General features: G+C 43.2%; 1 protein-coding gene across 5 annotated transcripts in view; it reads right to left on the minus strand.

The window, feature by feature from the left end:
* Nucleotides 1-12522, minus strand: part of MBTPS1 (membrane bound transcription factor peptidase, site 1) — a 62173-nt gene that overhangs the window by 36985 nt on the left and 12666 nt on the right. For all 5 annotated transcript variants that reach the window (XM_078357868.1, XM_002761226.6, XM_078357867.1 and 2 more), the window contains 7 exons: nt 11657-12143; nt 9793-10050; nt 5902-6105; nt 4040-4150; nt 3485-3594; nt 2046-2162; nt 1207-1274 (listed from right to left, as the gene is read on the minus strand). In XM_078357868.1, the coding sequence (XP_078213994.1) occupies nt 1207-1274; nt 2046-2162; nt 3485-3594; nt 4040-4150; nt 5902-6105; nt 9793-10050; nt 11657-11819 (1031 nt within the window). In that variant the 5' untranslated portion in view covers nt 11820-12143. The remainder of the gene's footprint in view (nt 1-1206; nt 1275-2045; nt 2163-3484; nt 3595-4039; nt 4151-5901; nt 6106-9792; nt 10051-11656; nt 12144-12522) is intronic.

Genomic DNA, 12522 nt, shown 5'->3' on the forward strand with positions numbered 1-12522 from the left:
CAGGTGAAGGAGCTGAGGCTCAGAGAAGTGAGGGTGCCTCAGCCATAAGTGGCAGGTCGGACCTGTCTGCTTCCACATTTGGTTTCATCCCCATCCATCCTGGAAGAGCTGGGGTGGGAAAAGACTCAAGATGGGAAGACAGACTAGGAAACACAGACACCTCAGTGACTGTAAACTGATGAGTGCCAGACTTGAGTGGGGACATCAGAAATAGGAGAAACAATTAAAAAGGGAGACAAGAAAACCCGACAAGATGACTTAATAACTGGTGTTTGTCATGGCAGAGCTACAGTTAGGGTATGTTCATGACACTTACATCTGTGGCTCATGATACATATCACTGACACCATGGCAAAATCCAGAACCCTGGACCTCTAACAAGGGTCAGGATCATGTACCCCACTATTAGGCTAGAAGACTATGAATGCCAATATCTGCGTTTTCCGAGATATACAAACATGAACTTCACAGAGCTTCACCTCATATTATGCCCTGGACACTTTTCGTAAAGCATCCTACAGAAACTTTAAGCACAAGAAATGATTTATACACATTATCTAGAGAATAAAATGAAGCTGCGGGTGGAAAGAAAACTGAGACCTCCAACCAGACAGGAGTCTACTGGCTGGGATTCAGCGGCAAATGTTTCACATCTCATGCTGCTTGAGTTCAGCACAAAGCCCCCCTGTCACACCGTCCTCCCTGCGTCCCTCCTAAATGATCCCTCTCATCCAGTCCCAAGCACCGTCCTGATGCTAGGCCCGCCCGCACTTCCTCTGTGAGAGTGCCACTGTGCTGGCACCAGCTCTCTTGGAAACAGGCAGAAACCTCTTCCCTCTGCTTTGCACACAGATCTCAACACTGCAGAATCCCTTTCTGATAAATTCACTTCTCTGGTTGATTCTGGGCAAATAGTAGTTAGAATAAAAACTTCAGCCCTCTAAATTACTATTTGCAACAAGTTTTTAAAAATATATAAATCGAAGGGAGACTGGCCTTAAGCTGACAGCTGCTGAGGTCAGTGGTGAGTACCTGGGTGCTCATCATACACCCTCATTATTTTTTTACGTAAGGAAAACATCCTTGAGACAAAGTTTTAGACAGATATAAACAGGTAAGCATAGGTGGATACACAAACGGATAACAATTTTTCAGTTATTTAAGGGGGAAAAAATCCCCAAGGTCATCCCTGCTGGGGCTACTTACCCATAAAGAGGTCCGTCATTGCCAATAGCAGAAACCATGATTACATTGTTAGCTGTTAATTCCCACACCTACAAAACGAGCATTTATTTAATGAAAGTATACCACTCTTAACATATAACTGTCAAAGAAAACCATATATAATGTCTACAAACAGTCCTAAAAAAGCAGCACTGGACCATTATAAAGGCGGATGTGCCTGGCAACTTGCAGGGGTAGAGAACAGCACCCTGGATGGAGAAGCACACAGTGCACAGAGCAGATGCTGATTTCCTAGTCACTTTCAGGAAAACACAGGTTGCATGTTTAGGTGAGAAAGAATCAGCTGGGTGCGGTGGTTCACACCTGTAATCCAGCACTTTGAAAGGCTGAGGTGGGCAGATCACCTAAAGTGAGGAGTTTGAGACCAGCCTGGCTAACACAGGGAAACCCTGTCTCTACTAAAAATACAAAAAAGTTAGCCAAGCATGGTAATTCGTGCCTGCAATTCCAGCTACTTGGGAGGCTGAGGTAGGAGGATCGCTTGAACCTGGAAGGCAAAGGTTGCTATGAGCTGAGACCATGACATTGCACTTCAGCCTGGCCAAAAAGAATGAAATGCCATCTCAAAAAAAAAGAATCACCACGGCACCATGTGCTCCTTATAAACACCTACTCGGAGGCTTCCAACCCACTCCATTTATGACATGTAAATCACTGAAGCTCAGGTCATTAGCCATCTGTTCCCACAAAGCTGTCACCACCTGGCTGAAAAGCCACCAACACACTAGAAATGACGCAAAGTTGGGTTGCGAAAGAGCAGGAGCTGTCACCCAAACCCCGTGTGCAGTGACTCCACAAACCTTGTCAACAAAGGGATGATCCATGAAGTCAGGGCCGCCGATGCTGAGGTTTAACACGTCAATCCTCTTTAAGATGGCGTAGTTGAAGGCGTCCAAAAACCAAGACGTGTAAGATACCTAGTTAAATATGAAAAAAGTCCTCTTCGTGTTTCAATAAAGTCTTAGAGTGCTAGAACGGTTTTTATTTCTGAGGCTCTTAAAATCATAAAGTACTTCTCTATTTTTTTTACTTAAAACCAGAAATAAATCCTGAGTACAAATAATACTCTGAAGAGTGAAATACAACACCTAGAAGTTCTAAGTCTTTGGAGCTGAACCTAAGGAAGAGGCAGCTGTGTTCTGTAGTGGCCTGTCTCTCTAGGTGAAATGCACAGCTTTCTAAACAAAGAATGCCTTCCTAGTAACACCCACGCTTCCAACTGCCCTTCTCTTTTAAAAGGACTTATCCCAAGGCACTTCTAATAAGTGAAGCATTTTGGAATAGTTCAACTTATCTATGTGATCTTCTTCATTCCTAAACAGACTGAAGGACAATGTCATCAGTAACAGTTATTTCACAGTATTAGTCCTCTGATGTTGAAGTGCACCTGTTTTCCTTACAAAACTCAGTTACTTTCTGGATCACCTTCAGCTTAATTATTTAAAAATAAAAAATTAAGTTTACAGTAGGAAGAGAAGCAATGTAATGATTAAGAATTATGTTTTTAAAAGGCTTTTAAAAGACCACCTGTTTATATTTTCTTATACACACCAAAGAAATTCTAGGAGGAGATTTAAGAAAGGAGCACTGTCACACAGGAGACACAGGCAAGTGAGGAAAGAATGCACTGGACAGCGACAGGGGTGGGGCCTCACTGTGTTACCTCCTGACATTTCTAAGCTATGCATTACCTATTCAAAAATTAATCTTAAAAAATAATGGAAAGTGAAACCACAAATACTAGGATCCTCTCCCTTTTCTACAATTTCCAAATGAAGAGTGAAGGAACAAGGCTTGCAAATTCACACTACCCAACACAATGCCAGGTGTTGGGACACAGAAGTAAATAAAACAGTCCCCACGCTCAAGATGGTAGGAACCCAATCAGGGAGGCAAACACGTACAATTATTCTATGTGCACTTTGTTCTATTCCGTCATGCAGACACCCACCTAGGGGTACAGAGGCCTGGGGAAGCCTGGAGATAGAGAAGAGACGAGGGAAATCAAAGACTCGTAAGTAGTAGCCTTGGCAAAGTCTTCAGGGTTCAAGTTAGATGGACACAGTGGGTGGTGGGAGAAGGGTGGAGCCACCCAGGAGGCAGAGGAACAGTAAACTGGGCACACATGCCGTGGTACAAATGGCCCAGCGTCACTGATGTGCACTCCTTTTACACAAATGTGTACAATCCAGTGACTGTGTTTTTTTACACAAGTTTCAGGGGTCCTCAAAACACCTACCTGATTATTGGTAAAGACCCTGAAAATATGAAGTTCTGCATCTGGCGCAAATCCTTGGCACTCCCTCATGCTGGCTATCACACCTGCCACGAATGTGCCATGGCCCAAACCTGCAGTCCATAAAGAAAAAAATCCCATTAAACACATCTGAAAGCAAGTGCCAGGACGCAACATTCCAGGCCATGAGTTCCAGAGCCTTCAATCTCCAACTGCTGGACAGACGAGGGCCTCTGCTGCTGCTCTTCGTTCCCTTGGGCGTCACCCGGCACAAGCCCCGCTTCAAGGGCTAGCCAACTCCGCGCTCTCTGGACAGGGAGCTGCCCCTGTACCAGGCATCCCCACCATCTCCTGGAGTGCTACTTCCCAACATCCTCTAACATAATCAGAGAAGTTCCTGCCACAAAAAAAGCCACAATAACAACTTGGGACTGTTTGAATAACTGTTGGACACAGACTATGGAATCGTGCACAAACACACTCTCAATGGATCAGAGAGGATGGGAGTGATATCCCAAATCCACAGGTGGCCGTGCTCTCCCCGCCGCTGAGACCCACCATCATCCAGCGTTCTTTCGTTGGTCCAGTTGGTTCTCTCCTTCACATTTTTGAAATGGGGATGCTTCTCGCTCAGTCCAGTGTCGAAAACAGCAACTCTTACATTAGCACCTTATTCGGAAAAGCAAGCAAACACAATCATGTCTGAAGATAGCAGCTTTTTAGATTTTGCCTGTAACATACACTCCTCCCAGGAACATACAGAAAATGACACGCTGTGGAAGGCCAAAGCCTGCTCAGAGCAAACAAGTTAGGTCAGCTGCGCCCAGAGTAGCTGGCTGAGCCAAGAAAAGAGGGTAGCAGGAGCAATGCCATCATCTGCCACCAAGTAAGATTTAAGGATAAGCAGAAAATCCTTCTAGACCCTCGTCAACTGCCACCAGTGCTTAGGATGGAACCACCCCTTTCACTCCTAGCAGGCTTTTCAAGGCTGCAGGCTGGCACCTACTAACACTCCCCTTCTGGCAGTTCACTACAGTTCTCCACCCCTCACCTTCTCAGAGACCCTGCAAAACACTGACAAAACCCACACCCAAGAAGCAGGGCACAGAAAATGGGAAACAGGGGACCCATTCCTATTCCCAACAAGGAAGGCAATTTACTCAATGCGGCTCATCCGTAAAAAGGCAAACTCTGCTAGGAGGAGCTAACTACGACCCCCACATGGGGCTAATCACACCGGAAGAAAAATCACTGCAGCACGCTCTTTTCTCTAACAGGAAGTTTATTCCAGATGCCGGCCAAAGCCATCAGCCCCAGTGTGAAACACAACTAGCCTTTCTGACCAAAGATTCTAGAAAGCATTAAAATATAGAATACCTGCATTACTTAACAGGTAACCAATGTAAGAAGGGTGATGTCTTTCTGGCAAAAGGGCTGTTTCACACATCAATACTACGTTAAATAATTCATCCAACTGAGGTAACTCTAAAAATTAATGCTACTTTTAAAAAATGCACACACAAAATTAGAAAGCATTTGGTTTGGGGGAAATAAAAATTATTTCTGATGATTAGAAAATGTGTTTTGTGAGGGAGTTCTCACTCTAAAAGGGTAAAACCACGGGGAGACACACATTTTAATGAAATGCCAGTCCACCAGGTATTAAAAGCTGAAGCATCTAGACATTTTGGAGGGCAGGGCACCAAGGAGATCAAAGGAGAGGTAAGGGTCCCTACGTCAAGGAGACAGGGGAAAGACACCTAGACAAATAGTGATGTCCTGGGAGCGGATGAAACTGGCTTATGCTTAGAAGTCAAGGTAAAAATCTTCACATTAGATAAAACAGGAACGTTTTGTCATGATATATCAGCAAGGGAAAAAAAACCTTATTTCACAAAACTCACAAGCCTTATTGGTTTTATTTCACAGGACAAGATCATGACCATCACTTCCTACTGAAACAAATCATTAGCAGGTGTAACAGTCAATTACTTAGCTACTCTGCATTTAGGGCACCAAACTCAAGTGACAGACTAATTTCCATGGGCTGCCCAGATCAGGGACCACCTTTCCCCGAGCAGTGGCAGCCCTCTGCGAGCCTGTCAGTCAGCGCCAGTGGCCAGCAGTGCCGCACTCGTTTTGGTATGTGTCCACAGGAGAGAAGTGCTCCACAATCTGCCTCTTCTAACCTCAGAAATGGTAACAAAATAAGACACAAATGGTGACAATTAGAAAAGCCACAGAAACAGATGTCTGGCATAACAGGAGTCAAAGACGAGAGGTGCTAGCCTACAACCAGCTCAACAAAGAGAGAGCAGGTTAGACGTGTAAGGCTGCAGGGCTTTAGCACCAGGCAGTCCGGAACAGGGAATTTCTGGATGTCTGGACTTTCCGCGCCTTCCCTCGTTAATAGCACACACCTGTAAATCCCATCTGCCACAGCACGTCTGCCTGCAGTGTCTGGGCAACCTGGCGCGGGATGGCTCTCAGCAGCCGTCTGCTCGAATGCCTTCCTGTAGCATGCCAGAACCCAGAGCCCAGGGAGAGACTGGCTCTTCTCAGGGGACGTGATGATTGCCACTTCTGGCTCCATCGGGTTTCATTGCAGGGTACTATGGGGTCAGCTAAGAGGCAAGGAAGAGAAAGGTCAGAACAGAAGAGCAAAAGGAACTACAGAATACCTGTCAGGCAAAACTACCCTAAACACAGATGATTACTGTTTGCAATTCTGTCTGAAGGAAAGTGGGATTATCTTATTTCTCTAGAAGGATAGTCTCAATGCGATTATAATTATAGGACATTATTTAGCTGTCATATTATTCCCAAATAGTTCTCTACTTGAAATTTTCTAACCAAGTAAGGCAGAGAAAGACTGATTAAATAATATTTTTTAACAAGCTAAATGTGATACTAAAACTAAACAGAAACCTGACTTTTGATCAGCAACTTGTTCCCAATGAACCAGAAGAGGAAACGTTGAAGAAAATGACCCTAAGCATTCATGAAGTTTCAGTTTTACTACAAGTTTTTACTACGTTTCTGGGGCAGGAAAAAGCCGGGTTTTCCCACTGAGCATCAAATATCAAAAGGACTTTTACCAAGTGTTCAATATTCTCAACATTCTTATCTGCTAGAATTTCACCTTTCAAAAAAACAAAAGAACTACAAAGGACTGAGAGAAGGGGAATTTCTGAGGGTGATAGAATTATTCCACGTCTTGATTTTGTTGGTGGATATTTGATGGTATAATTTTGCCAATACTTGCCAAACTGTACTCTAAAAAGGAAGAATTTAACTACCTGTAAGTCTCTTTATTTTTTATTTCTGTGACAGAGTCTTCCTCTATCACCAGGCTGGAGTGTAATGGCGCAATCTTGGCTCACTGCAACCTCTGCTTCTGGGTTCAAGCAACTCTCCTGCCTCAGCTTCCCAAGTAGCTGGGACTACAGGCATGTGCCACCATACTCAGCTAATTTTTTTTGCATTTTTAGTAAAGACAGGGTTTCACCATGTTAGCCAGGATGGTCTCGATCTTCTGACCTAGTGATCTGCCCGCCTCAGCCTCCCAAAGTGCTGGGATTACAGGCATGAGCCACCCCGCCTGGCCAAGTCTCCTTATTTTATTTTTTTGAGACGGAGTTTCACTCTTGTTACCCAGGCCGGAGTGCAACGGCGCAATCTCGGCTCACTGCAACCTCCACCTCCTGGGTTCTGGCAATTCTCCTGCCTCAGCCTCCTGAGTAACTAGGATTACAGGCACGCGCCACCATGCCGAGTCTATTTTTAAAAAGCAGAGGAAAAAGGCAACACCAAAGAACTGGCCTAAGAGTTTTCCCTCTACCTTTCAAAGACCATGATACAATGAACAAGTGATGTTTTAAATCAGTTTTAAGAAGAGAAAATCTATAATACTAATATATAGTTCTGTTTCTAAAGCAAATCATTATCATTTGTATTCTAACCTTACCAGGCTATACCCATTAAGTACACGGACCTGGAAACATACAGAGTCACACCAATTGTGGTAAGTAAATATTTGCACAACCCAACTGAATGGTTCTTAATTGAAATTCCAGGTCTGAGTCTGATCTTTAAGTCAACAGCACGGGACAGTGCTGGAGGTGCTGGCTGAAGACCAACACTGAGACCAGGAAGGGGTCTGCTCTGCATAACCTAGACAGGCCAGACTACTCTTCCAGTATTAAACTAAGTTCAGGGCTTCACAGCTTTAGAACAATTGAGAAAAACTAATACATTCAAAGGAAAACACTTAAAATGAGGAAAGGACTTGAAATCATGTCATCTGAGTAACTGCAGAAGGAACTGGGGATTAGCTTGGAGAGAAGAAATTGCCAAATGGCACATACCATGGGTATCTTCAAATATCAAAAACACAGCTATCTCCATCGTATCTTTAACTACTGTCTTGTAGAAAACAGGTAGGCTCTGTCTTACAGCCTATTGGATAGAACCAAAGGCATGGGATCCAGAGTGAGAACGGTGTCAGCCCAAAATAAAACAAAACCTTCTACGAACAAGAGCCATAGAAATCGTTAACATTTGGTTACAACATCCAGAACACTCTACTAAGCTTTCTTCACATGTATTATTTCATGTTATCTTCATGAGAGCCTGTGAGGTAAGGAGTATCATCTCCAATTTAAGAATGAGAAAAAAACTGAAGCTTCAAGATGGAAAAGGCACTTACTGCTGAAGGTCACAGCTAACTTCAGGAGGCATGGGCACAGCAGTGGGCAAGTGGAGACACACACAGTGGAGATGGTGTCCAAGGGAATCCCACCTCCAGAGTGTCTAGGATTCTTGTGCTAAAATTAGGCAACTCTGTATTTCCTAAAGCATTCTAGAGCTCTTTGCAGTAACTGAAGTAAAAACAAAGTAAAATAGTACAATGTAGACATTTGGCTAATTATACCAGGTTTGACTGCCATCTATTTTCCTGGTTATTTTCGGGTGTTACTGCTTTATAAGGAGAAATAATACAATAACATCTGGAGTACCAGGAAAGGCTCTGAAAAAGTCAGACACCTGAAGTCTACATCTGGTTTTACTAAGGAAATTAAACTCTTCAGTGCGCGCGCGTGTGTGTGTGTGCGTATGCGTGTGTGTGTGTGTGTGTGTGTTTAAATGCAGCAAAACCTCAGAGGTTCTTAGGCCTAGAATATCACAGGCAAAAAAGAGCAACATTTTATTTATTTATTTTTTTGAGACAGAGTCTCACTCTGTCACCAGGCTGGAGTACAGTGGTGCGACCTGGCCTCACTGCAACTTCCACCGCTGAAGTTCAAGCGGTTCTCCTACCTCAGCCTCCCAAGTAGCTACGATTATAGGCACGTGCCACCACGCCTAGCTAACTTTTGTATTTTTAGTAGAGACAGGGTTTCATCAGGTTGGCCAGCATGATCTCGATCTTCCGACCTCAGGTGATCTGCCTGCCTTGGCCTCCCAAAGTGCTGGAATTACAGGCGTGAGCCACTGTGCCCAGTCAGAAGAGTAAAATTGTAGTTTCTTCTTTCTTCTGATGAAAGAAATGATAGTAAACAATAACAGAACTAGCAATTTGTTAACCTGATTTAAGACAAAAAGGAAAAGAAAACTCTTTTCCTTTGGTAATACCTATCTTTGGAAAATATCATTTAATAAATACGCAATGTGTTATTTGAGGCTAAACTCTATCTTGATAAGCCCAATTGTAATGAAGCAGGAAAGACTAAGCCCTGGAGAAGAAAAGAAAAAACCAAATACCTTCCATCCTCACACCTGCACAGCTGATGACTTAAACAAACCCAGCTGATGCATGACCATTCCTGGTCCCGAGGCTTTGGGAAAAACAAAATGAATCTCAAGGAAAACATGCTTTGCAAGAGTACCTTAAAAAAATGAACACACACTGAGAGAAGCAAAATTCGAGGAAGAAGCAGACATAAGGATGTGTCTTTCAGCACAAGAAGGCAGCTGCAGCCTTAGTCTGAAGGCTCTGAGATGAAGCTGGCAAAAATCACTTCCAACAGAAACAAACATCACTAACATCTACTCCTGCAAACCCTCAGCTTTTCTTCTACCAGAGTATGAAGTCTCTTCTTAAAAAACAATTCCACCCTCTCCCCACCACCAGCCTTGTGCACTAAAAACAAAACTAAACTAAAAAAATGTCTACCAGGAAAATGTTCACAATTAGCCAACTAGATGGAAGAACATGGATATCCACTGTGCTATTTTTCAACTACTCTGCAGTTTGGGATTTTCAAAGTAAACAGCAGAGATATAAATTTGCCTAAGGTCACAATACTCACATTCAGCATACTTGAGGGATCGAAAGACCTTCCGTTGGGGCGTGACCCGTTTGATGTTTGGATGACCTTCAAGTGTTAGCAGCCCGGCTTTCTGTTTCTCTTTGATCTGAATCACCTCAAAATCACTAGGGTAGTCACTGGATGGATTGTTTCGAGGTATAATTCTCCAGTTGTCCACTTCACTGCTCTTCAGGGCACTTGAAATAAATGAATTTCTAGCTTTGGCTGTAAAGTATCCATTGAAAGCCACAATATATTCTGAAATCAATCACCACAAATAAAAATAAGAATTTATGCCCATACATTATAACATATACTATACTGTAAATCAGGCAAAAGAAAAATTATCTTAAAGGCTATAGCAGAAAAGAGGAAAACACAAAGACCAGTTTAAATACCTAGACAGCTATTCGCAGAGCTTTGAGTAAAAATGATCTGTATGAATCACGTAATCACACAGAATGCATCACTGAATACCAATTATATTGTTTTAAAAAGCAAAGGCGTGACGCAGTGGCTCACACCTGTAACCTCAGCAGTTTGGGAGGCCAAGGCCGGCAGATCATAAGGTCAGGAGTTCGAGACCAGCCTGGTCAACATGGTGAAATCCCGTCTCTACCAAAGATAAAAAAAAATAGCCAGTCATGGTGGTGCACTACAATCCCAGCTACTAGGGAGGCTGAGGCAGGAGAATCACTTAAACCAGGGAGGCAGAGGTTGCAGTGAGTTGAGATCATGCCATTGAACTCCAGCCTGAGTGACAGGGTGAGACTGTGTCTCAAAAAAATAAATAAGAAAACAAATACCTACCGAAGTTTGAATACACAACAAAGAAATGTATATAATTTTTTCAAATAGGAAAAAGAAATTCAGAGAACTGAATGCTCAGTTAGGGTTTTTTAAAATGAAAACAATAACAAAATTCCAGAGTGGATCATGTGAGACTACTTGCTTAGTTCTTCGTTATCTAGTCACTCGAACTTTAGAACATAGACATTCAGCAACTCCCAGCTCCCCCAACCCTCACAAACTACAATGGCACCTGTTCCAAAGAATCAGGGTGTAGGCTGGGCACAGTGGCTCATGCCTGTAATCCCAGCACTCTTGGAGGTCACGGTAGGTGTACTGCCTGAGCTCAGAAGTCTGCCAGCCTGGGTAACATGGTGAAACAAAAAATTAAAAAATTAGTGGGGCATGGTGGCAAGTGCCTATAGTCCCAGCTACTCGGGAGGCTGAAGCGGGAAGATCACTTGTGCCTGCGAGGTCGAGTTTGCAGTGAGCTGAGATGATGCCACTGCACTCCAGCTTGGGCAACAAGACAACAAAAAGAAGGTGCAGGTAAATAATTAATGTCAATTTCCTTGTATCAAGCTTACTCTACTAGGAAAATAAACTGAAGCAAAGTTAATATTCATGTGCTGTGCACTCAACCCATTGGAAATTTACTATAGAAGGCCAGGCACTTCGCTCACACCTCTAATCCAAGCACTTTGGGAGGCCAAGGTGGGTGATCACTTGAGGTCAGGAGTACAAGACCAGCCTGGCCAAGATGATGAAACCCTGTCTCTAAAAAAAAAAAAAGTAGGTGGGTGCAGGGGTGGTTACCTGTAATCCCAGCTACTTGGGAGGCTGAGGCATGAGAACTGCTTGAGCCTGGGAGGCGGAGGTTACAGTGAACCAAGGTCATGCCACTGCACTCCAGCCTGGGCGACAGTGAGACTCTGTCTCAAAAAAAAAAGAAAGGAAAAGAAAAAAAAATTACTGTAGAAAAGAGGAACATGTTCTTCGGCAACAGCTAATTTTATATTAAGTAAGCTTGAGAAAATAAGATAGGCGCTCCTAACATTTAGAACAGTATCTTTACCATATTCCACAACTGTTGATGAGAATTCCACTTTCAAAGTCAGGTGGGAACAGCCAGGGCATGGGGCCTTTTCAAAAGATTTCTGTTCCAGTCTGTCACCCAGATGTTTCTTCCCACAGAGCAAAACCACTAGCAGAAGCAGCCAGATGTTGATAAGCTTCATGGTCAAAAGCGAATATGATCATAAAATTGCATAAATTCAAATCACACTTTTTTCTTCTTGATTAGAAGTGAATTTTTGTTTCGGCTAAAAGCTGCAACATGACTGACCAGCCATCTCACAGTCTTGTCCAACGTAAATAAAAGTTAAATCCCATGGCCTTTTGTGGCTTGGCCTGAAAAGAGGCTTTCATTTCTTTCTCCGCTTCTTCTCCATCTTGGAAATAAGGCTTCTCTCACTCAGGCCGTGATGACTGAGTCCTGAACTCCATCTGTACCACAGAACCAAGGTCCAACGGGGTTGATCAACCAACCACTGTAAGCCAATCTATGAAACAAAAAACAGCACACAGAGACATGAGTGGCAAACTGACACAGCCAGGTATGATTTGGTTGTATTTATAATTTAAGCAAGTGGGTCACAGCCAGGCAAGGTGGCAAGTGCCTGTAGATCAGCTACTCAGGAGGCTGAGCTGGGAGGATCACTTGAGTCCAGGAGTTTGAATCCAGCCTGGGCAACAAAGTGAGACCCTACATCTAAAAGAATAAAATAATAAAATAATTAAGAGGGTAAAAAAGATATCTCAGTTTCAAGACAAATTAATATGCCATACAACCATGAAACATATTCATTTTTACTTACTTATTCCTGACTGCTTTCAGGGGAAAATTTTTTTTAGGCATCTTCAAAAATAAAACAATAAAAT

This window comes from Callithrix jacchus, chromosome 20 (assembly GCF_049354715.1).
Source record: "Callithrix jacchus isolate 240 chromosome 20, calJac240_pri, whole genome shotgun sequence".
Taxonomy (NCBI): domain Eukaryota; kingdom Metazoa; phylum Chordata; class Mammalia; order Primates; family Cebidae; genus Callithrix; species Callithrix jacchus.